General features: G+C 35.0%; 1 protein-coding gene across 1 annotated transcript in view; it reads right to left on the bottom strand.

The window, feature by feature from the left end:
* TOPAZ1 (testis and ovary specific TOPAZ 1) overlaps positions 1–26090 on the bottom strand; it is a 103998-nt gene that overhangs the window by 26456 nt on the left and 51452 nt on the right. Inside the window, exons 13-18 of the mRNA XM_077754507.1 lie at positions 25723–25815; positions 24328–24443; positions 6880–6946; positions 5650–5824; positions 4373–4473; positions 1701–1866 (exon numbers count right to left, since the gene is read on the bottom strand). Coding sequence (XP_077610633.1) covers positions 1701–1866; positions 4373–4473; positions 5650–5824; positions 6880–6946; positions 24328–24443; positions 25723–25815 — 718 coding nt within the window. The remainder of the gene's footprint in view (positions 1–1700; positions 1867–4372; positions 4474–5649; positions 5825–6879; positions 6947–24327; positions 24444–25722; positions 25816–26090) is intronic.

The raw sequence follows: 26090 nt of genomic DNA, 5'->3' as shown, positions 1-26090 counted from the left end.
TGAAATTATCCCTGTGAAAGGAAATCCTGTTATAGCTTACAGAATTTTTAAAGATTAAAAAAAAAGAATTTTTAAAGAGAGCATTGAATTGTAGAAATTTTAAACCTCCACAGACCATTCCACACCCTTCACACAAATGTTCCTTCATGCTCTAGTCTGAGAAAGACTAGTTTCTCCAGAATTTTTAGGCTGAAATTTCCTATCACCAGGTGACCCAAGCTCATTTTTATCCATCATTTTAACCTTTCCACTCTTGCCACATCTCTCCTTCTCAACATAGCTTGTGAGTTTTGGCTTACATTTTGTTCATTTCTATTTTTGTATTTTGGTTACACTTCCCCACGTAGCAAACTTCACTAGCTATATTTGTTAAGTTGAAGAAAATCTTTTCCAACAAGCTTTTGATCCTGAAGTCCACTTGGAACCTCTGTATTCCATGAACTCTCAGCCCTGAACAAATATACGGCATTATATATATGTATGCAATTATTCCATGTATATAATATGAATTATATATTCATATATATAAATATGTATGTGTGCATGCATATGTGCTTGTGTTAGTGTAAAGATTATCTATTTGCTCTACCTGTGTATATATTCTATCTTCCCACCTAAACTCAGGGATTTTTTTTTTAATTTCTTTAATGTTTATTTACTTTTTTTTTACACAAATAGTTTATTGTCAAATTAGTTTCCCTTTTTTTTTTTTTTACAAATAGTTTATTGTCAAATTAGTTTCCAATGTTTATTTACTTTTGAGAGGGAGAAAGACAGAGTACAAGCAGAGGAGAGGCAGAGAGAGAGGGAGACACAGAATACGAAGCAGGTTCCAAACTCTGAGTTGTCAGCACAGAGCCGACTCAGGGCTGAAACCCACGAGCTGTGAGATGAGATCATGACCTGAGCCAAAGTTGGACCTTTAACCCACTGAGCCACTCTGGCGCCCCATAAACCCAGAGATTCTTGAACTTTCTTCACTGTTATTCCATTTTATCAAATAAAATCTGCTTGATGGTTTAAGTAGCAGAGGTTCCATTAGACAGCATGCTGTGTTATCCGTGTGATCTCTAAATTTTTATTTACCTCACAGCAAACCAATCTTAAGTGTGTCTGCTGGCTTAATTTCATTGTAATTTCTGCTGGAGGATTAATTTACTAGGGAAGTGGCTTTACTTGTCCTGGTTTGAAGTCATGTTTGCCTGTATGTACAAAGGTTAAGAGTTCATACAGATTATAATAGGGATTTACTTCCCCCAACAGCAGCTGAAGCCTGGGCTCTGAAGCTGGACTGTCTGGATTTGAATCCAGCCTCCACTTCTTACTTGTATCATTTTGGGCAACAGGTTTAATGTCTCTGACATTTTTTAACTAACAAAAAAAAGGGGGTTATACTAATTCCAAACTTATAGGGTTTCTATAACAATTACCTGAAATAATCGATGGAAAGCATTTATTAGTATCATACTTAGGCCAAAGTAAGAACTAGCTTATCAATAAAGGGTCATACAATTTTTTTCTTTAAGGTGAGGTTAACTTTCTCCTTCCATTTTACACATCAACCATCTTTCCTACCCACATGATCACTAGCGTTTATTAGGCCAAATTACCACTCACAATTCAACATCAACTTAAGGTAATTACATAGACAAGAATTTATAACAACAAATTATATGATGCTTGCGTATATCAGAACTTACCCCTCAACACCCAAATGGCACCATCAAGGCTTCCACTTTTTAGAAAAATCTCTGCTGCAATATTCACAATTTGACATCTTGGTGCTAACTTCTCAGGCCCTGTGAGTCCTTTTAAACTTGTAAAATGTATTTTCAGTTCATATAGTTTATCTAAGACCTTCCTTCCCTAGAGTAAAAATAAAGAACACTAATTGAGTATTATTCCTGTAGAGTATCACAGAGACACAAAATCAGTAATTATATAGAAACCAATGATCCAATTTGAATCATCCTTCTAGACTGATGGTTTTCAAACTGCTCTAAGACCCTTTCTTTCAGCCCCCTACTGCTTAGCCACAAAGACAGACAGGGAAGGGAAGGAAGCAGGGCTTTGCTTCATATTAATCCTCACACTGTGGACCCCTTTTTTCAAGTGTTTATATACTTGTGCTTCCCCTAAAGATTTCATTTGGAAAAAGGATATCTTGCCCTAATGTGGAAAACTACTGAATATAAGTTTTTGCATTTCTTCTGTTGATCACCCTAAGAGTCAAGAGGGAGAGACAGAGAAAATCGAGATAATGTCTTATCAAATTTATATAAATAATGATAGTGAGGGAAAAAAATAATAAAACAGCTGGCTGAAAACTGTCTTTTTTAATTCAACAGACTAATTATTTCACATAGTCTACATAAAAGATTATCTCGAGTCTGGACATCAGAAATTAGACATATATTATTTTATATCAGGAGTCAGCAAACTTTTTCTATAGACGGCCAGATAGTAAATACTTAGGCTCTACAGGTCACATTTAGTCAGCGGCACATTCTTTTTGGTTGTTGCTGTTTTTATTTTCTAACTCTTTAATAATGTAAAAAACATTCTTATCTCTTGAGATATAAAAAGACAGTGAGGGCCAGATTTGGCTCTTAATTTATGGACTCTTGTTTTATATTCTATTCTATACTCTTTGAGTCAGATGCATATTGTGATGTCAAAGTATTTTTAAGCTGCCTATATAAATGAATATACTTTAGCTTACTTTTAATAGTTTTACTTTTGTATTCAAAATGAACAGGTTTCCACTAAAAAATTCATACTAAGTTAAATAAATATTTATTCCAAATAAGATAGTGAAACTTTTATTTTTATTTATTTATTACAAATAGTTTATGTCAAGATAGTGAAACTTATTTTTAAAATTTTTTTTTAATGTTTTATTTATTTATTTCTAGGAGAGAGAGAAAGAGAGACAGCGTGAGCAGGGGAGGGTCAGAGAGAGAGGGAGTCACAGACTGAAACAGGCTCCAGGCTCTGAGCTGGCAGTCAGCACAGAGCCCGACACGGGGCTCGAACCCACGAACTGTGAGATCATGACCTGAGCTGAAGTCAGACGCTCAACCAACTGAGCCACCCAGGTGCCCCTAGATAGTGAAAATTTTAAATTGAAATTCAGGTACAAACCCACTAACCTCTTAAGAAATAATACTAACCAAGTAAAATGAAAATATAACCTAAAATTGTAGTAAATTCAATCTTTTCAAAAAGGTTTTATCATGTAGTCCTCAAGTTCTCAAGCATTAAATATCTAAGAAATTAATGCTATGATGAACCTTAAGCCAGACTGTGAGACCAGGGACAAGGTACATTCTGCCCATCCCACTATGTGATCACATACTGATCACACATCAGTCATCACAGTGTGTGCTAAACCACTTGAGGAGCTTGGAGACTAAAGTACAAGTTGCTGTCGTTTTTGTGTTGTTGTTGTTTTTTTTTTTTAATTAAAAACAAAATCCACTGGGGTGCGAGGGTGGCTCAGTTGGTTAAGTGTCCAACGTCAGCTCAGGTCATGATATCTCAGTTCATGAGTTCGAGCCCCATGTCTGGCTCTGTGCTGACAGCTTGGAGCCTGGAGCCTGCTTTGGGTTTTGTGTCTCCCTCTCTCTCTGCCCCTCCTCTGCTCACACCTTGTCTGTCTTTCAAAAATAAATAAACATAAAATTTTTTTAAAAAATCCATGTATTTGTATACGTATGAGTGACCCTGAGCTTAAGTGTTATTGAACACATTCAATTACGAAATAACCTTTTTATGAGAATAACAAAAGATCCATTATAATAGTTGACTCAGTACTGACCACACTCTCAACTGCTGCATGCATCCTTCAGCACTCCCTTTTTATTTTAGATTTTCCTGTCTTCTACTTTATTTCACTTTATTGAATCTATAACCACCTGCTACCTCAGGGAAATCTAAAGAACGGTAGTTTAGTATAGTCCAGAATAAGTAGGCCACTTCTATGGTGAGCTAAACCCTAAAGGAGATATCAAGATATATGGGATAGAGTGTTCCAGAGCATTTTAGGAGGTGATTCTTAAGGAGTCCTGTTGTGAATTTCCTGGATTCATCTTAAAAAAAAAAGTCTTGAACTCTTGCAATATGGTATTTAGCAGAGCTTCCCAAGTGCTCCCTATAGTGAGATACTTCATGGTAGCTGGTCTCCTGCTACTCCCTTTCTTTCCACACTTACCTAATATACTACCTAATAATTTACCTACCAGTCTGGGACTCATTTTGCCTCTTGCAACATTATTAGCAAATTTCTAATTTGCAGTGTTAACTATATTCTGTTAAAAAATTTAAAATTAACACTCTCTGTACTAAGCCCAAACAAAATTTAATGACATACCTTGGCCCACTGCAGCAGCTTGTGATAGAAGTACATAGCACTGATTCCAATTCTTCCCAGCAAAGTTTTATCTACTTCACTATTTTGTGGATCTTTGCTAACTGAAACACAAAGTAGGCATATGGAAAAAAGTGGAAAAGCCATTTAAAATGACAGAAAAGGCAAATTAATATGAAATTATTGACACTAGACCAAAGACCTGGTGTTGGCAAACCACAGCCTGCATGCCAAATCTGGCGTGTGGTCGGTTTTTGTATGGCCTGTGGGCTAAAAATGGCTTCCCTATTAAAAAATTTGTTTTTAATGATTTTATTTATTTTTGGGAGAGAGAGACAGAGCATGAAGAGGGGAGGGGCAGAGAGAAAGAGGGAGACACAGGATTTGAAGCATACTCCAGGCTCCAAGCTGTTAGCACAGAGTCCAATATGGGGCTCAAACCCATGAACTATGAGATCATGACACGAGCTGAAGTCAGACACTTAATCAACTGGGCCACCCAGGCGCCCCATGTTTCCCTATTTCTAAAGAGTTGTTTGAAAGGAAAACTATGTAACACATATCGAATGTGAATGTGTAAAGCCTAAAACATTTAGTACCTCTCCCTTTGCAGAAAACATTTGCTGACCCCTGATAAAAAATATATAGCAGTGAAGGGGCGCTTGGGTGGCTCAGTCAGTTGAGGGTCTGTCTCCTGATTTCAGCTCAGGCCATGATCTCATGGTTTGTGGGATTGAGCCCCAAGTCAGACACTGCATTGATGGCGGGGAGCCTGCTTGGGATTCTCTCTCTCTCTCTCTCTCTCTATCTCTCTCTCTCTCTCACTCTCACTCTGCCCTTCTCCTGCTTACACTTGCTCTCTCCCTCTCAAAATACACAAATAAACATTAAAAACATATATAAATAGCTGTGAAGTGCTCATGTAAAAAAAAAGTCTCAAAAACATTAATTTTGTTGACTTGTAGTAGTGAAGATAGTAAGAACTTTAATGATTCAAAAATTCAGGTGCTCCAGTATAATTTGCAATAGTTTCACCAATCTGAATGAAAAGAAAAATAAGAACATGACACACGAGATATTAAAACACCGATTCTTGACCTTATATCATTATTATCTAACTTCATAATAAAAAGATGGAAATATTTATAAAGAGAAGTATCTGAAATCTGCAATATTAACTTATCCTTAACGTGGAAAACATTAAGAGCTTTACATTCCTGTTAAGAACATTGTACCATGCTAACATGCATAATACTTAGACCCAATTAGTGACGTTTTACCTGTTTCAGCAAATTCACAAAATGGAACACCTGGTCTCTCTTCCTTACAGTCTTTTGTTAGTGTTTCAGCAATACAAGCACAAAATCTCTGGAAGTCTGCAAAGTTTTCACAGCCCATTTTTGTGTTAATGTATAAATTTCCCAATTTGGTCCAGTCACCTTTCTCTTTACAATGCTATCAGAATTATTAGAAACAAAACAAAAAAAGCATGAAAGTTGCCATTTATGCAAACATATTATGGAATAGGTACATGCAGACATTATATATACAGAAATCAATAAGACAATATCTCTGCAGAGCTTATACACTTCCTGACAGTGTTATACCATTAAAAACTTTCTACTGTACAATTTGGGTTTCTGACTATAGTATAGTCTCTATAATTCCAGATAGCAATATGCATTTAATAATCTTCTTCCTAATGTACTTAATGATGTCACCCTCAGACCTGAGCTAGACAGTAGGACAGATTTTATGGAAAAGAGATGATTAGCAATATGATTTGAGCCATCTCCAGAGAAACACACTATATTATTACTTTTAGAGATTGTGTTTTACTACTATTTGGCCCCATTTATGATTTGGGGCCCAAATACCATTTCAGGGATTACAGTTCTTCTATGACAGGGAATACAAAGTAAATTTCAGTAAACTTACCATCTTCTCATTATCTTCTACTATAAACAAAAAAATAGTTTTCCATACCAACATAAGATTGTTTCAAGGATATAAACACTAATTAAGACAAGACCAACAATTACTACAAGAATAGAAAAATGATCTTAAGCCAAACAGTAAAATCATCCTGAAAGTTCTCTGTTTCTTATACTCCAAATGACTGCAGAAGGCACAATGACCTTGGCTTTCTGCTATCATTTCATGTATCGCAGCCATCCATGGATTGTGACAAGAAAGCCAACTTTCTTATGCACTGAGTCTATCCAGTGACAAGAATTAAAGGCTAAGCCTTAGATTATTATATCTTAATATACGTTAACTTTGACAATGAGCCAGTTATTTACAGAATTATTTTTAGAATAGTCCATAACTATAGAAATTGCATTTGCATTTCAAAGTATTAAAAAATTAAACTTCTTTTCCTTGAGCATTTTCTCTGTATAACAGTCATATTTTAAAACTTTTCCTACAGCTTTTACTATTCAACGTTTCTTTGTTATTACTGGTTTTCAGAGATCACAGCTATTTATTTTAAAAAATAAACGTCATACCTGTATTTCATTCAATGCTGAATCTAAATCACATTTCCAGTTCTTTTTAAATTGCCTTATCCGTAACCTTTAACAATAGAAAAGCATTAATTATGTTCACCCCCCAAAAGTCACTATTGTCCCTAAGTCACTTGTTCTATAGTTTATACCTAAGAGAGTGGAAAAAAAGGAATGTAGTAACATACTATAAAAATTCTTTGGAGCTGAAGAAAACAGCAAATGCATAGATATGTACCTCATACTATTTCTTCCCCAAACCATAGGCAACAAGAATGAAAAAGGAAATTCCACATGAAACCATACCTTCAGCTTTTAAGGTAACTTTAAGAACAGAGAATGCCAAAGCTTCAAAATAATTGTGAATAAAAAGAGAGAAAAACCATTAAAACCAGCAGTTGGTCTCTCCTGCTCCCACTTCACCCTTGCTGATCCACAAGGATTTGTGATAAGGAGAAATAGACCAGAAGAAAAACAATGTGAAGAAAATCCATGGGGGAAAACTGAACAGTTGGAACCTAATACTGATTTTTAAAAATACCACTACAGACTAAGTCCATACTAAGTTTGAAAATGATTTATTAAAAAAAAACCGATAGAACAAAACAAAAACAAAAACAAAACCTGGATAGATTATAACCCAAACCACACAGAAGGAACTTTTAATTTTGTGTGATTTGAGGAACACAATCTAGAGGTGCCTGGGTGGCTCAGTCAGGTGTCCGATTCTTGATCTCTGCTCAGGCCATGATCTCACGGTTTGTGAGTTTGAGCTGAGTTGGGCTCTGTTCTGACAGTGTGGAACCTGCTTGGTATTCTCACTCCCAATCTCTCTCTGCCCATACCCCACTTGTGTTCTCTCTCTCAAAATAAGCATATGAACTTTAAAAAATGGAAAAAACCCTCCACAATTTAAAAATACACGGCACTGGGAAAGACAAAAAAAAGACAAAAATGAAAGAAAAACATCCTTTGGCAACTGGAAAGAGAAAAAGAAGACAAAGGGAAGAAGAGGGTGCCATTAAACTAAGAGTATTGTATAACAGCAAATTATGGGGTCAGTTTTGGTAATTAGTCCCAAAGCTCTATATATGAGCTTATAATGATCTATAAGCATTAAAATGGAATTCCTAATTCCTTTCATGAATCAAATATAAACAACACTGATACTTAAACTAGATAAAGGCTTGAAGAAAGAAAAGTACAGAATATTACTTACAGTGGTGATGAAGAAAGCTAAATAAAATATTAACAAGGAGATCAGTTTTACAAATTGCGAGTTATAGGCATGATGGCTGTGGGAGTCGCACAAAAAATGTGAAATGTATTTAATACTACTGAACTGTACACTTAAAAATGGTTAAGATGGTAAATTTTATGTTATGTGTATTGTACCACAAAACTAAAAAATATTGACAAACAGAATCCAAGACCACCTTAAGAAAATGATACACCATGACAGAGTGGTATTTATTTCTCAAATGTAAGATAACTTCAGTATTAGAAAATCCATCAGTATCATATACTGTATTAATAAATATAAGGGAAAAATCATGATTATTTCCATAGATATTAAAAAAGACTGATAAAATTCAACATCAATTCATTTCTGAATACAGAAACTGAGAGATATTTTGTTAGAGTGATTAAATATATATATCTTGGTCCTAAAGCTATTATTGTACTTAATGAGAAAATTCTAGCGATATTTCCACTAAGATCAGGAACAATGAAAAGACGTCTGCTATATCCATTACTATTTAATATTGTACTAGAGGTATGAGCCAGAGCAGTTACGTAAGACAAATTACTTATAGGCAATAAAACATATATGTAAGAAGAGGAAGAAAGACATTGAAAAGAAAAACTTCACAGGTGATTTTCCCCACAAAATGTTAAAACATATTACTAAACCCTCTATAATTAAAATATTGTGGTGCAGGAATAAACAAATAGTCCGGTGGAATAGAATACAAAGTCCAGACACAAACCCAAACACATATGAGATTTAGTATATGATAAAGATAGCGTCTGAAATCACTCAAATTAAATACACGGTTCTGGGAAAACTGGGACAATCACTGGAAAAAGCTTAGATCTCCACCTTACACCATACATAAGAATAAACTCCAATAGATTAAAAACTTAACTATAGAAATGAAACCATATAAATAACAAGAGGAAACATGGGTGAATGTCTCCAAAACCTTGGTGGAGGGAAATCAGGACTCAAAATTCAGATGCAATAAAAAATAACTATGGCTCAAAACTGAGGCAATAAAAAAAAGATTGATAATATAGGCTAAATAAAAATAAAGGTTTTTGCATGGTAAAGAAACATCATAAACAAATTTAAAAGACAACTGGCAAACTAGAAAAAAAATTAAGGAACAAAGACCCAGAATCCAATAGAAAAATGAACATCAGCAGACAATTCACAACAAAAAGTATAAAACAGCCCTCAAATACATGAAAAGAAAATTTTTAAACTCATTTAAGGTAGAAGAAAAGCAAATTAGAACATTGAAACATCACTTGTTACCTAATAGATTAGAAAAGATTAAAAACTATGACAACATACTATGTTAGCAAAGCTGTGCTGAACAGTCTGTGAAGTTTCTGGACACACACACACACACATCAAAGGTACATATATGCACATATGCCAAAATACATATACACACACACCATATACACACACACACGTCATTTATATATATATATACATATATATAAAATCACACATATACACATATATATCATAGGCACATATATGCACATATACCAAAATACATATATACACCCACACCATATATATAAACATATATACCATGTATACAACATACATACACAAACATAATGTATATATACATACCGTATATACAAATTGGTAGAGCCCTCTGGGCTATATCCAATATATGTACTTACCCTTAATAAGTTTGTACTGAAATAATTACAGACTTACAGAAATTTTCAAAATAGTAGCTAGCCCTGTTACTCTTCATCCACCTTTTTCCAATGCTTTCTTATATAATTGTAGAACAACATAAAAACTAGGAAACTGACATTGTTACAATACTGTTAATTAGACTACAGATATTATTTAGTTTTCACCACTTTTTACACGCATTCATCTGTAGGTGTGTAGTTCTATGAAATTTTATCCCAAGTACAGTTTATGTTGCCATCACNTTTGGATACTAGCCCTTTATCTGATATGTCATTTGCAACTATCTTTTCCCATTCCGTCGGCTGGCTGTTAGTTTTATGGATTGTGTCCTTTGCCATCTCATGCTATCCTTTTATACTCATCCCCCAACTCCTGTCCCTGTCCTCTGTCAACCAGTAATTGATTCTCCGTATCTACAGCTTTGTCATTTTGAGAATGTTATATAAATGGAACCATGTAGCATGTGGCTTCTGAGATTGGCTTTTTAAATTCAGCACAATTTCTTTGAGAACAATTCAATTTTTTTCGTGTTTCAATAGTTTGTTTTTTTCTTTTTTTAAAAATATTTTATTTATTTTTGAGAGAGAGATAGAGACAGCATGAGCAGGGGAGGATCAGAGAGAGAGGGAGACACAGAATCTGAAACAGGCTCCAGGCTCTGAGCTAGCTGTCAGCACAGAGCCCAATACGGGGCTCGAACCCACGAACTGTGAGATCATGACCTGAGCTGAAGTCAGACGCTCAACCAACTGAGCCACCCAGGCGCCCCTAGTTTGTTGATTTCTATTGCTAAGTAGTATTCCTTGGTATGGATGTACCACAATTGAACTGTTCATTCATGTGCTGAAGAACATGTTTTCCCCCCAGTTTTTGGCTATTACAATTAAAGCTGCTATGAATGTTTGTACACAAGTTTTCATTTCATTAGGATAAATACTCAATAGTTCAATGCTATACTTGATTTTTATATGTTCAATTTTTAAAGAAACTGCTCAACTATTTTCCATAATAGCTATACAATTTCACATCCCCACCAATAACATATACTTTTCTTGCTAGCTAGCAGTGGTATTGACACTTTTTTCCCCAGTTAACCAAGGCATGCTAACAAATGAAAATTGTATATAAGATATGCAACATGTTTTACTAAATGTATACATTGTGAAGTAACTGTCACAATTGAGATAATTAATGTATCTATCACTTCATCTAGTGTGTGTGTGTGGCGGGGGGGGGGTGAGAACACGAGACCTACTCTCAGCAGATTTTAAGTACACAATACGTTATGATGAACAATAATCATTATGCTGTAGAATAGGTCTCCAGAACTTACTAGTTCTATAGTTGCAAGTTTGAACCCTTTGACCAACATCTCCTCATTTGCCCCCATCCCCATCTCCTGGTAACCACTATTCTAATTTATTTCTGAGTTAGACTTCTTTAGATTCCACATACAAGTGGGATCATGCAGATCTGTCTTTCTGTGACTGCCTTATTTCACTTAGCATAATGTACTCCATGTTAGTCCATGTTGTCACAGATGGTAGGATATCCTTCTTTTTAAAGGCTGAATAATACATATTCTGTATATATACACCATACCCTACTTTGTTCTTTTTGCTCAAGATTGTTTTAGCCATTCAGGGTATGCTGTAGCTCCATATGAATTTCAAAATTGTTTTTTAAATTTCTGTAAAAAATGTTACTAGGATTTTGATTGGAATTGAACTGAATCTATAGTTAGTTTTGGGTAGCATGGACAGTTTCACAATATCAATTTTTCCAATCCATGAACACAGAATATATTTCCATTTGTTTTGATTACTTTTATTACTGTTTCATGGTTTTCAATGTACAAATCTTTCATCTCCTCAGTAAATTTATTTGTTGAGGTTACTGTAAATGGGATTGCTTTCTTGATTTTTTCGAATACTTCATTGTTAGTACATAGAGATGCAACTCTGCTTTTTTACAAATTTTTATTTTAATTTTTAAGTTTTTATTTAAATTCCAGTTAGTTAACATACAGTACAGTATTAGTTTCAGGAATATAGTTTAGTGATATAATACTTCCGCACACTTTGTGTGCTCATCACAAATGCTGTCCTTAATCCCCATCCTACTTAACCCATCCCTCTGTCTATCTCTCCTCTGGTAGTCATTAGTTTGTTCTCTATAGTGAAGAGTCTGTTTCTTGGTTTGCCTCTCTCTCTCTTCTTTTCCCTACCCTCATTTGTTTCTTAAATGCCACATATGAGTGAAATCATATGGTATTTGCCTTTCTCTGACTTATTTCAGTTAGCATTACACTCTCCAGTTCCACCCACATTGCTGCAAATGGTGAGATTTCATTCTTTTTATGGCTAAATAATATTCCATTGCATATACACACACGTGTGCATGCACATACACACACAGAGTAAAACCTTGGTTTGTGAGCATAATTTGTTCCAGAAACATGCTTGTAATCCAAAGCACTTGTATATTAAAGCAAATTCCCTCATAAGAAATAATGGAAACTCAAATGATTCATTCCACAACCCAGAAATATTCATATAAAAATGATTACAATACTGTAATATAATACAAAATAATAAAGAAAATACAAAGTATAAAGAAAAATAAACAAATTAACCTATACTTCCCTTTGGAAACCTTTGTGGATGGTGTGAAGGAAGATGAGAGAGGAGGGTTACTGGAATGACTTTCACTAATGGAATTGCTATCTATTGGCTCAATGGAATCTTTTTCTTTTCATGCAACCTTAACAAGGAACCTATCAAATGACACTTGCTTTTGCCTCCTTTTGAGGATTCTGTGGAAATGTGATGTTGTATTGTTGTTAAACAGATTCACTGCTTGCACTGCTATAGCCTTAACTGGGTGGTGCTTTCCTACAAAATTCTGCACTGTTTCCCATATTTTACACATCTCTCTAATCTCATCTGAAGTGAGGGATTCCTCCATCTTTGTCTCCTCCTCCTCTGAAGACGAGATACAGGCTTAGACTTCTTATACAATCTTGCAATTCTGGCCACTCGCATACCTCATCTGTACTTCTCCTTTTTAACTTCCACTGTAATCATTTCCCTCTTCTTACTGCCTTTCTTTTCAATTTTTTTCTGCGTGGGGGCCATTGTACATACTCACACAGATGTTGACTACAGTAGTATTAATAAACTCTTGACATATACTGTATTTAATGTAACTGGCAATAAGGCAGCAGAGGAAAGGGTCTATATCTGCAGGCAGCCTGACCTAGAATGAAGCAAAGCATTCCTAAGCTTACTCTTGTATGAAAAAGCAAAACACTGTCCATAAGCGCTTTGAATTGACAAAAAATACACTAGTGCCAGTTGTGGGCACCTTCCAACATTCTGAAATAACACTGATTTAATGCCAAGCACTGTGGCCTCAGACTGAGCATCCAAGACTGAGAGATGATCACCCACAATCCACAGCAAGAAAGAGAACCATTTGCTCATCTGTGATCATGTGACATTTAGCATTATGTACTATTCATATTGGAAGACATCACTCATTTATCAAGTTAAAATTTATTAGAAATGTTTGCTCCTCTTGTGGAATACTCTCAGAACAAGTTACAATCCAAGGTTTTACACACACCACATCTTCTTTATCCATTCAGCATTTGAGCTGCTTCCATTAAGTTGGCTATATTGTAGATAAGCATCAGGTGCATGAATCCCTTTGAATTAGTATTTTTATATTCTTTGGGTAAATACTAGTGGTACAATTGCTGGATCATAGGATAGTTCTATTTTTAACTTTTCAAGGAACCTTCATACTGTTTTCCAGAGTGGCTGCACCAGTTTGCATTCCCACCAGCAGCACAAGAGGGTTATCCTTTCTTGACATCCTGGTGGACACCTGTTGTTTTTTGTGTTGTTGATTTTAGTCATTCTGACAAGTGTGAGAATTGTAGTTTTGCTTTGCATTTCCTGGATGGTAAGTGATGATGAACATATTTTCATGTGTCTGTTGGCCATCTATATGTCTTCTTTGGAAAAATCATGTCTTTTGCCATTTGTTAACTGGATTATCATTTTTGGATACTGAGTTTTATAAGTTCTTCATTTATTTTAGATACTAACCCCTATCAGATATGCCATTTGCAAATATCTTCTCCCATTTTGTAGGATGTCTTTTAGTTTTGCTGATTGTTTCCTTTGCTGTGCAGAAGCTTTTTATTTTGATGAATTCCCAATAGTTTATTTTTGCTTTTGGTTCCCTTGCTTCAGGAGACATATCTAATAAGAAGTAGCTACGGCCAAGGTCAAAGAGGTTACTAGGATTTTAATGTCTCCTCTAGGATTTTAATGTCTCACATTTAGGTCTTTGATCCATTTGAATTTATTTTTGTGTATGGTGTAAGAAAGAGGTCCAATTTCATTCTTTTGGACATTGCTGTCCAATTTTCCCAATACTATTTGTAAAAGAGACTGTCTTTTCCCAACTGGATTGTTGAAAATTGACCATATAGTTGTGGGTTCATTTCTGGGTTTTCTATTCTGTTCCAGTGAAATACGTGCTTATTTTTGTGCCAGTACCATACTGTTTTGACCACTACAACTTTGTACTATAACTTGAAGTCTGGAATTATGCTGCCTCCAGCTTTTCTTTTCTTTTTCCAGGCTGCTTTGACTGTTTGGGATATTTTGTGGTTCTGTACAAATTTTTGGATGGTTTCTTCTAGCTCTGAGAAGATACCATCAAAAAATACCATCTTTGCATTTCTTGTGTCCTCTTCAATTTCTTTCATTAGTGTTCTATAGTTTTCAGAGTACAGAACTTTTATCTCTTTGGTTAGGTTTACTTCTAGGTATCTTATGGTTTTTGGTGCAATTATAAATGGGATTCATCCCTTTATTTCTTTTTTTGCGGCTTCATTATTGGCGTATAGAAATGCAACAGATTTCTGTACAATGATTTTATATCCTAAGACTTTGTTGAATTTAGGTATTAGTTTTAGTAATTTTTTTGGTAGAGTCTTTTGGGTTTTCTATATAGAGTATCATGTTATCTGCAAATAATGAAAGTTTTACTTCTTTCTTGCCAATAATGATGCCTTTTCTTTTCATTGTCTGATTGCTGTGGCTAGGACTTCCAACACTATGTTAAACAGTAGTGACTGTTTAACATAGTGTTGATCAGCAAACAGAGAACAAAATGAAATTTAAGGCATCAAAATTGGCAAAGATGAAGTCAAACTTTCACCTTTCACAGATGACATGGTACTCTACATTGATAACCCGACAGACTCCACCAAAAGTCTGCTAAAACGGATACATGAATTCAGCAAAATCGCAGGGTACAAAATCAACGTACAGAAATAGGTTACATTTTTATACACCAATAATGACCCAACAGAAAGAGAAATAAAGAAACTGATACCATTCACAATTGCACCAAGAACCATAATATACCTAAGAATAAACCTAACCAAAGACGTAAAAGATCTATATTGAGAACTATAGAAAGCTTATGAAGGAAACTGAAGAATACACAAAGAAATGGAAAAACATTCCATGCTCTGGATTGGAAGAACAAATACTGTTAAAATGTCAATACAACTCAAGGCAATTTACACATTCAATGAAATCCCAACCAAAATTGCATCAGTGTTCTTCTCAAAGCTAGAACAAACAATCCTAAAATTTGTATGGAACCACAAAAGACCCCAAATAGCCAAACTAATATTGAAGAAGAAAACCAAAGCAGGAGGCATCACAATCCCAGACTTTAGCCTCTACTACAAAGCTGTAATCATCAAGAGAGTACACAAAAACAGACCCATTGACCAATGGAAAAGAACAGAGAACCCAGAATTGGACCTACAAATGGATGGCCAACTAATCTTTGACAAAATCGGAAAGAGTATCCAATGGAAAACTGTCTCTTTAACAAATGGTGCTGGGAGAACTGGACAGCAGCATGCAGAGGAATGAAACTAGACCACTTTCTTACATCATACACAAAAATAAACTCAAAATGGATGAAGGACCTGAATGTGAGACAGGAAACCATCAAAATCCTAGAGAAGGAAACAGGCAACAACCTCTTTGACCCCCAGCCACAGCAATTTCTTACTTGAGACATCTCCAAAGGCAATGGAATTAAAAGCAAAAAATGAACTATTGGGACCTCATCAAGATAAAAAGCTTCTGCACTGCAAAGGAAACAATCAACAGAACTAAAAGGCAAATGACAGAATGGGAAAAGATATTTGTAAATGACATACGGATAAAAGGTTAGCATCAAAAATCTATAAAGAACTCCCCAAACTCCACACCCAAAAAAGCAAATAATCTAGTGAAGAAATGGGCAGAAGACATGAATAGACACTTTTCCAGAGAAGACATCCAGAGGGCCAACAGACACATGAAACGATGCTCAACGTCACTTATCATCAGGAAAATACAAATCAAAACCACACTGTGATACCACCTCATATCAGTGAGAGTGGCTATAATGAACAAATCAGGAGACTATAGATGCTGGCGAGGATGTAGAGAAACAGGCTCCCTCTTACACTGTTGGTGGGAATGCAAAGTGATGCAGCCACTCTGGAAATCAGTGTGGAAGTTCCTCAAAATTAAAAATAGAACTCCCCTATGACCCAGCAATAGCACTACTAGGAATTTACCCAAGGGATACAGGAAGGCTGATGCATAGGGGCACATGTACCACAATGTTTATAGCAGGACTTTCAACAATAGCCAAATACGGGAAGAGCCTAAATGTCCATCAACTGACAAATGGATAAAATTATTAGTTTTAACAGTTTTTGGTGGCATCTTTAAAGTTTTCTGTATATGTGGATTACAAATCCACAAACATAAACAATTTTAATTTTCTTTCTAACTTGAATGTCTGTCTTTCTTTAAATTTTTTTTTTTTTTAATGTTTACTTACTTTTGAGAGAGATAGGGTGTGAGTGGCAGAGAGAGGAAGACACAGAATCCAAAGCAGGCTCCAGGCTCTGAGCTGTCAGCACGAAGTCTGACACGGGGCTCAAACCTGTGAACCACGAAATTATGACTTGAGCTCAAGTCGGACACTTACCCAACTGAGCCACCCAGGTACCCCTTATTTCTTTTTCTTGCCTAATTGCTCTGCCTAGGACTTCCACACTATGCTGAATAGAAATGGTAACAGTAGGCATCTTTTCTTTGTTCCTGATCTTGGAGGAAAATCTTTTAGCTTTTCACTGTGAAGTATGTTAGCTTTGGCCTTGTCATATACGGCCATTGTTATATTGAGGTTACCTTTTTTCTATACCTAATTTGTTTAGAGTTTTTATCACAAAAAGATGTTAAATTTGGTCAAATGCTTTATCTGCATCTATTGAGAGAATTATTTGATATCCATCCTTCATTGTTAATGGAGTATATAATATTTACTGATTTGCACATGTTGAACCATTATTGTACCCGCGGGACAAATCCCACTTTAACTTAGTGTATGATGTGCAGTTGAATTTGGTTTGCTAATATTTTGTTGAGAATTTTTGTATCTATGTTCATTAGGAATACTGTCCTGTGATTTTCAGTTTTTGTAGTATCCTTGTCTGACTTTGGTATCAGAGTAATACTGGAGTTGTAAATGAGTTTGGAAGTGTCCATCTTCAGTTTTTTGGAAGAGTTTGAGAAGGATTTGTATTAATTCTTCCTTAACTGATAAAACTCATAAGTGAAGCCATCTAGTCCTGGGCTTTTACTAATGGAGAGATTTTCCTGCTGATTCACTCTCCTTACTCAAAATTGGTTTGTTTAATTTCTCCATTATCTTCATGTTTCAGACTTGGGAAGTTGTGTGTTTCTAGGACTTTATCCAATTCTTCTAGACTGTCCAATTAGTTGGTGTGTAACTGTTTTTAGTCTTTTAATAGCCTTTGTATTTCTGTGCTGCCAGTTGTTATGTCTTCATTTTCATTTTTGATTTGATCCATCTCTTCTTTTATCTTAGTGTAGCTAAAAGGTTTGTCAATTTTGTTTATCTTTTTGGAAACAAACCTTTAGCTTTGTTTGCCATTGTTTTTCTAGTCTCTACTTATTTCTGCTCTAATCTTTATTTCCTTCCTTCTATTAACTCTGACATTTGTTCTTCTTTTTCTACTTCCTTGAGGTATATATACAGTTAGGATTGAGATCCTTTTTTCTTAATGTAGGCATTTATCACTATAAATGTCCCTCTTAGAACTGCTTTTGCTGTAATCCATAGATTTTGGTATGTTGCATTTTCATTTGTTCAAGTTTTTTTTTTTTTTAACTTCTCTTTTGATTTATTCTTTGACTCACTGGCTTTTCAGGAGTATTTGCTTAATTTTCACATATCTGTGGATTTTCCAGTTTTCTTCCTATTATTGATTTCTGGTTTCATATCATTGTAATCAGGAGAGATACTTGATTCAATTCTCTTAAATTTTTTGACTTGTTTTGTGAACTAACATGATCTATTCTAATAATGGTCTGAATGGGCTTGAGAAGAATGTCTATTCTGCTCCAGCTGGATGGAACTGTTTTGTATATGTCTGTTGGGACAATTTAGTCTAAAGTGTAGTTCAAGTCACATGTTTCTTTACTGGTTTTCTGCTAGATGATATACTCATTGTTGAAATGAGTACTGATGTCCTCTACTTTTATTATACTGGTGTCTATCTCTCCCATCAGATCTGTTAATATTTGCTTTATATATTAGGCTGCTCTGATGTTGGGTGTATATATATATTTATAATTGTTATTATCTATCCATCCATCCATCCATATTTTTTATTTTGAGAGAGAGCGAGACAGAGTGCAAGCCAGGGAGAGGGGCAGAGGGAGAGAGAGAGAATGTTTAGTAGGCTCCATACTCAGTGCTAAGCCTGACGTGGGCTTAATCCCAGAGCCCTAAGAACCTGACCTGAGCAGAAATCAAGAGTTGGACACTCAACGGACTGAGCCACCCAGGTGCCTCATACAATTGTTATATTCTCTTGATGAATGGACTCCTTTCATTATATAATGACCTTGTCTCTTGTTACTTAAAAGTCTAGGTTTTCTGACAGAAAGTATAGCCTGCCCTCTTTTGGCTTCCATGTGTATGGAATAGCTTTTTTCATCCCCTCACTTTCAGTGTATATGTGTCTTTATAGCTGAAGTCTCTTGAAGGCAGCATATAGCTGGATCTTGTCTTGTCCATTTAGACACTGCCTTTCAATTAGAGAATTTAATCCAGTCACATTTAAAGTAATAATTGAGAGGTAAGGACTCACTACTGGCATTTTGTTAAATTGTTTTCTGGCTATTTTGTAGTTCCTCTGTTCCCTTCTTGTTATCTTCTTTGGAAATTTGATTTTATAGAGTCTCCAGCTGAAATTATAGATTTGTTTCTTTTATCCATTTAGCTCTATAAGTTCTGCTTCACATACTTTGAAGCTCTGTTGGGTGCTGCATACACATTTCAGATTGCTAAGTATTCTTGGTGTACTGACCATTTTGTCATTATGCAGTGTTCTTTGTCTCTGGTAGTTTTCTTTGCTCTAAAGTGTATCTTATCTGTTATCAATATAGCCATTCACATTCTTTTTAAAATTAACATTTGTATGGTATATCGCTTTCCATCCTTTGACTTTCAAAATATTTGTATCTTCATACTGGATGTGAATTTCTTATAGACAGAATATAGTTGGATCATGCTTTTATATCTACTCTCCCAATTGCTGTTCTTTAGTTGTTATAAATAGAATATTTACATTTAGGGGCATCTGGGTGGCTCAGTCGGCTGAGCATCTGACTCTTGATTTTGGCTCAGGTTCTGATTCCAGAGTTGTGGGATCAAGGCTGGTGTTGGGCTCAGTACTGAGCATGGAGCCTGCTTGAGATTCTCTTACTCTCTCCCATGCGCCCCTTCTTTCACTCTCTCCTATGTGTGCCTTCCCCGCTAATGTGCACACAGGCACAAATACGGACACATTTTTTCTTTCAAAAAGAAAAAAGAACATTTACATTTAAAGTAACTATTGATATGCTAAAGCTTACTTCTGCCATTTTATTATCTTTTCTAGTTCCCTTTCTTTATCTTCCTTTGGGGTTACTTGAATATTCTTAGAAATTCATTTTGGTTACCCATAGATTTTTGAGTACTTTGTACAGTTGTTTAGTGGTTGCTCTAGAGCATTTTNCCAGGCTCTGAGCTGGCAGTCAGCACAGAGCCCGACGTGGGGCTCGAACCCACGAACCGCGAGATCATGACCTAAGCGAAAGTTGGACGCTCAACCAACTAAGCCACCCAGGCGCCCCAAGAGCACTTATCTTTTGACCGAGCAATCCCAATTCTAAAAATGTACCATAAAAATATACCTCCAAACAATACCAAAATACATATAGTCAAGGTTATTAACTGCAGCACTGTGACTATCCACATAATGGAATACTCTGCAGTTAAAAAAAAAGAGTGACAAATTTCTCTGTACTAATTTAAACTGATTTCTTGGATATACTGTTTTAGTGAGAAAAGCAAAGTTGAAGAGAACATTTATTGTATGATACACTTTATGTAAGAAAGAAGTAAATGTAACAAAATATATACATATCTGCATACTATAAGAAGGATAAATCAGAAACTAAAAGACTAACTACCTCCACTAGGTGAGGAAGAGGTAAAAAGAAGGAATGGAAATGGGGCATTAGACGCAAGGAGAACCAACACTCCTCATTACACATGTTTAGTATGGCTTTGATTCTTAGAACAAGCAGTAATGCTTCATATATCTTCCTAAATGAAGAATTAAAACCAGGATTTGGAAGCACTCAAAATATAAAACGAACAGTAATGAATAATCTCAATGTTCTACAAATGAATAACTACACTGAACAGAAGTGCGGGGAAAAAGAAGTAACCTACGTAACTAAGGAAATGATTTTTTGGCTGAATACCATAAGGATAAAGAAAAAAATAACTTTATACTAATACTGTACTCTAAATTTTTTTTCACAGGGGTATGAATTAGCAGTTCTAACACAATTTATGAGGACAGGATGGATAAATGACTAAACGTATTGTACGTAATGAAAGTCAGGTTTCTGTCAGAAAGAGTTTATAAATAAAAAAAAGGGAAGGGTAAAATAAACCTGCGGTGTTGGATTAGAATCATACTATCAATATGAACTCATGTTTTTTAAATATACATACAAACTGAAAATGTTTTTTGTGTATGTTTTGTATTTTTTATACATGTATATATATATATATACACACACATATACACACACATATATATTTCCTATATGTATTTTTTATTTAATATTTTATATAAATATATACATGCATATATTTCTTAGCCCTGGACACTGAGAAGACCTGGCTGCAATTATGCTCCTGCAGTAATGAGATCGTTTAGATCTTGGTTTCCAAATACCTCTCTCCAACAAAAGAAACCAGAGCTCCTTGGAGAAGCTCCTGGGTTACTGCCAATGTTGTGGCAGGGAAAATAGAAGATGAAACTTAAAACAACTTTATGGCTCCAAAAAATAAGAAAATGGTAGAAAAAAGAACAGAATGTGATGAAAGGATATAGGAACTACCCTGAAGGACTTCCCAAAAGTCAAATCTGGGACAATTTGAGCAACAAAATGAATAATAATAGTATTAAATCATATATAACCCATAAAATAAATACACAAGAGTTCATACTGATGTAAATAAATGAATAAATAAATGAAGAAGGAACAGCTCTCCTTTACTCAAAATTCCAATTTAAAAAAGTGTAGAATAGGCAAAATACAAAATCACCATTGGGCAAATACCACAGTAGTAACTTCCAGGAAAGCTCTCTTTAAAATTAATGTGTAAAAGTTTGAGGAGAAACCAGATAATACATAATGTTAAAGTCTCTTCCCCAAAATATTAATTACAAAGGGGTAAACAGAATCTTTATGGTGTAGAAACCTGGCAGATAACATTGTTTATACTAAGTTATCAGGTTAACTTCCTAAAATGTGTTGGCATCTTGTACCTCCTACTAGGATGCACTGAGATGTGCAGTTAATTGGGTTTTACAGTGCTGATTTCCTGGTTTTGATAACTGCACCATTACTATGTAGGATATTAACATGAAGGGAAGCTAGATGAAGGGTGCATGGAAAATCTCTATACTAATATTTGCAACATTTCTGTAAGTCTAAAATTATTTCAAAATAAAACATTCAGTCATTAAATGTATATTAAATGTCCTAGATTATAGACACACCTAAATTCTCACTGATATCCTGAATACAAATGTTAGAATTTTTTCTAGTACCCTTATCTACTGAAGTGAAAGCCTTTCAAATGAACTATAAACTACCTAATTAGAAGCTATAATAAAATCAAAGCATGAGTGTCCATTAAAACTCTGAAAAGGGAATAATTTCAACAGGTGTCAGGTAAATTCAAATATAAAACAATAAATATTAATTTTTTTTCCTTCTGTATTTAGGCTGCATCCACATCCCCAACCACAAACAGTACCTTTTAACTACCCAGTTATTATCCTAGTCTGTCCTTTGTCAAATAGGTTACCAATGTTAATTCCTCTTAAAAATTAACTAGATAATTCTTGGGGAACCTAGGTGGCTCAGTCAGTTAAGTGTTCGACTTTGGCTCAGGTCATGATCTCACAGTTCATGGGTTCTAGCCCTATGTCAGGCTCTGTGCTGATAGTTCAGAGCCTGGAGCCTGCTTCAGATTCTGTGTCTCCCTCTCTTTCTGACCCTCCCCCACTCACACTCTTTTGGTCTCTCAAAAATGAATAAATGTTAAAAAATTAAAAAAAACCTTTTAAGTAAGAAAATAATAAACATTAAAATTTTTTTTAAAAGTTAAAAAATACTATATAATTCTTTTGAAGTGGGAGCATAGGAAGTAGTAGAATATATAAAGGGTACAATTCTTAAAATTAGGGGTTGAAAAAGAAATTATAAAAATATTTGTGTGATTGTGTCAATATGAAAATTTGAAAACTAAGGCTGGTTTGTTCTGGAGTCTTCCTATATCAAGAGGTCCTTTTCCCAATCATTGCCTGAAGAGTGGAGTTGTACAGCTGTCCTGGATACGAGGGTACTGCTGCTACTCTTGAACATGGATGCGCACACTTTCCTTGTGCCAGATGCTACTCAATCTGGCAGAAGACTAACATCTGCTAGCCACTTGAGCTCTGTCATAGCTGCCACTGTCCAAAATGCCAACTTGTTAGCATGTGGCACAGGAGAAGAATGATTAATGTTCTGAAGAAAACAATGATGTACTCTAGCTATTATAAATGGATTTTATCCCAGAACTCTATGCTAGATATCTTTCTCACAAAAATTTATTTCCTAGGTAGTCTCAACAATCTACTTAGTCTGAATAGTATCATAATTTTTATAGACAACATAAATTGCAATTATCATTAGTTAAAGAAATGAAAGAACTCCTAGAACCTGAAAAAGTCAAATGTATCTTCAATGCTGGTGCTTGATGGGAAGCAGGATTACTTAGCAGAAACACTCAATTCCCTAACTGTGTACCATGACATCCAGGGCACTACAGCAAGTTCACGGGAGCCTCCTTGGTTATTTAAAAATTTTAAGAACCTTCTGTCAGATATCACAAAATTACTACTATTAACTTGTTTGGATCCAACTACTTAATATATGTGACTGCTAATGTACTTCTTTTGGCCTATGGACACTATGAAACAAGGAAGTCAAAACTTCTGTATTAGAGAATAATGAGAGAAGAGATGAAAACAGCTGTGGAAGCTGTATGAAGAAGCTTTCTAGGCATTCTCAAAGACTTTAGTGGTTAATACCATTTGTACTTTATCAACTATGATTTCACTTAAAAGTTATGGTTCTTTTAAATACAATTTGTAATATTTTCCTCTATTTATATAATGGTCAAATTAAAATTTCTGTAGAAGTCTTGGCTTTCCTTTTTCTCAGTACAGGTATATTATGATACTGCTCATGATTATCATAGGTTTCCAAATAAAAAGGCCTTTGGGAGGCCCATAAGCCACAGAGAGAAACTGAACAAGTGAGAGACAGAATGAAGAAGGGGATTAAAGTACTTTATTTAGCTAACATGAAAAGAAGTAATGAAAATAAAGAATTAAGGCAATTTACATACATAAAAGAGAGTGTAGTAAGTGTAATTAAGTAAGTTCTGAAACAAAGGATAAGAGACTCCTTTGACATTTCATGTGCCAGGCACGGAGATGAATGAGGTACTGAGAAAGATCCAGTGAGGCTGCTCAGGAGGGTTGTGTAGAGTCAGCCCGACTAATGACAATGTGACTAGGACAGAGCCAAGAGCTGGGAGAAGGGCTTATGGTGGTAACTACCCAGGTGTTTGAACACTGATAAGTAAGTGCTTTCCTTTCATCCTTTGTAAGTCCATAAATATATATATTTAAATATATTAATATAAAGGAAAAATATATAAAATTTAACCTTAATTATAATGACTTTTCTTACCTGGATTTCATTTCCAGAACTGCAGTTATTTCTTGTTGGGAAGCCGGTAGTTGGTGTAAGAGCTTGATGATATAGTTAAAGTGTTCTGGGTCAAACACCATCCCAGCTTCAACAAACTGTAGAAGACAAAAAAAAAAAAAAAGTCATTTTTATACAAATATGAGAGAGTTAAAAACCAGTATGTGACAACTAGGAGACTGCTGAACAAAACGAGACAAGTAGACAAGTAGAATTAAAATACACTTAAAACATCTGAAGCATATTTTCTTCCAATAGTTGAGAACCACAGTAAGACACCCTACTTTAAGAATTTAATTTTTTTTTTAATGTTTTGTTTATTTCTGAGAGAGAGAGACAGTGTGAGCAGGGGAGGGTCAGAGAGAGAGGGAGATACAGAATCTGAAACAGGCTCCAGGCTCTGAGCTGGCAGTCAGCACAGAGCCCGACGTGGGGCTCGAACCCACGAACCGTGAGATCATGACCTAAGCGAAAGTCGGACGCTTAACCGACTAAGCCACCCAGGCGCCCCTAGAATTTAAAGTGAAAACGAAAATAATGCTTGAATTCAAAACTTGAATATTCTGTTTTCCAAGTTATCTCAATGAAATTATCATCCATCCATCCTGCTTTGTACTCATTTGTCTTCATCAAAGCACTGGTGTTTATACCTTATCCCAGTTCTAAGCTTCCTGAGAAGTATCAACCAGGAGCTTTTCTACAACTACTGGTGGTAATCAGTAATTTCTGGTTCAAAAAATTTTGAGGTAGGTAATTTTGTCAAGTTTTGTAAAGTGGAACTAGAGGTATTCACTGAAGTATCTGTACATCCGCTAGAGTAGTTCCAGCACTGCTCCTTAAAGGAAAACAGAGGCTTTCTTGTGGTTAGTCTGTTCTGAAATGGATGGTTGGACAGTGCTAAATACCAGTAAGCATACAAAAGTACACATTTTAATATAGTTTTAGGAAGCTATAAAAATTAGTTTTCTTTTTGTTTAGTGTCAAATATAAAATAAATTCCTAATCTCCATGTTTCTCCCTATCTAATTCCTTTGTTTTGGTCATGATTTTCTATTTACATATTGATCTGTGTATTTACTTTTGTTATAAATGACCTCAAAGCTTTTTGATGAAGAGAGTTTTCTTTAATTATTTTTAAGGTATAAAGATGACTTCACAACTTAGAAGTCACCTGGAGTGCTTGGAATGATTTATTTAAGGGGAAGGCCTACCAGTCACTGGAGTCTGTTTATAAATCCTATTTTAAGAGAAAAAGAACATTTCTGAAAAATATTTGCATCAATAACGTAGATAAAGGTGGTTTAAGAATGTTAGTGGAAAGAATAATTTTCTTGGTTAGTCACTACTAGAGAATAAAAGAGATAAAGTAAAGCATACCTTACAGAATATATCAATTAAAGCAGGTACGGCATTCCTTAATTTCATAGTTGCCACATGCTCAAATATTTTTAGTAATATTTTCATAGCAGGCTGGATAAAACAAAAAAATTACACTCATTTTCATGTCCTCTTTCTGTACACCTTAAGTTTCTCAAATTTGTTTATGCTGAAAAACCCAAGTATTCTCTAGGAAATATTCAACAAACACAAATTTAACTGCTGAAAAACACAAGTGTTCAACAAACAGAAAAAAAATTTTTTTTTGAAATCTTTGATCCATTTTTTTTTTTTTATTTTTTTTTACAAATAGTTTATTGTCAGATCAGTTTCCACATAACACCCAGTGCTCATCCCCACAAGTGTCC

The sequence above is a fragment of the Crocuta crocuta genome, unplaced genomic scaffold (genome assembly GCF_008692635.1).
Source record: "Crocuta crocuta isolate KB4526 unplaced genomic scaffold, BGI_CrCroc_1.0 scaffold70, whole genome shotgun sequence".
NCBI lineage: Eukaryota > Metazoa > Chordata > Mammalia > Carnivora > Hyaenidae > Crocuta > Crocuta crocuta.
This window is presented reverse-complemented; position numbering and strand designations above follow the sequence as displayed.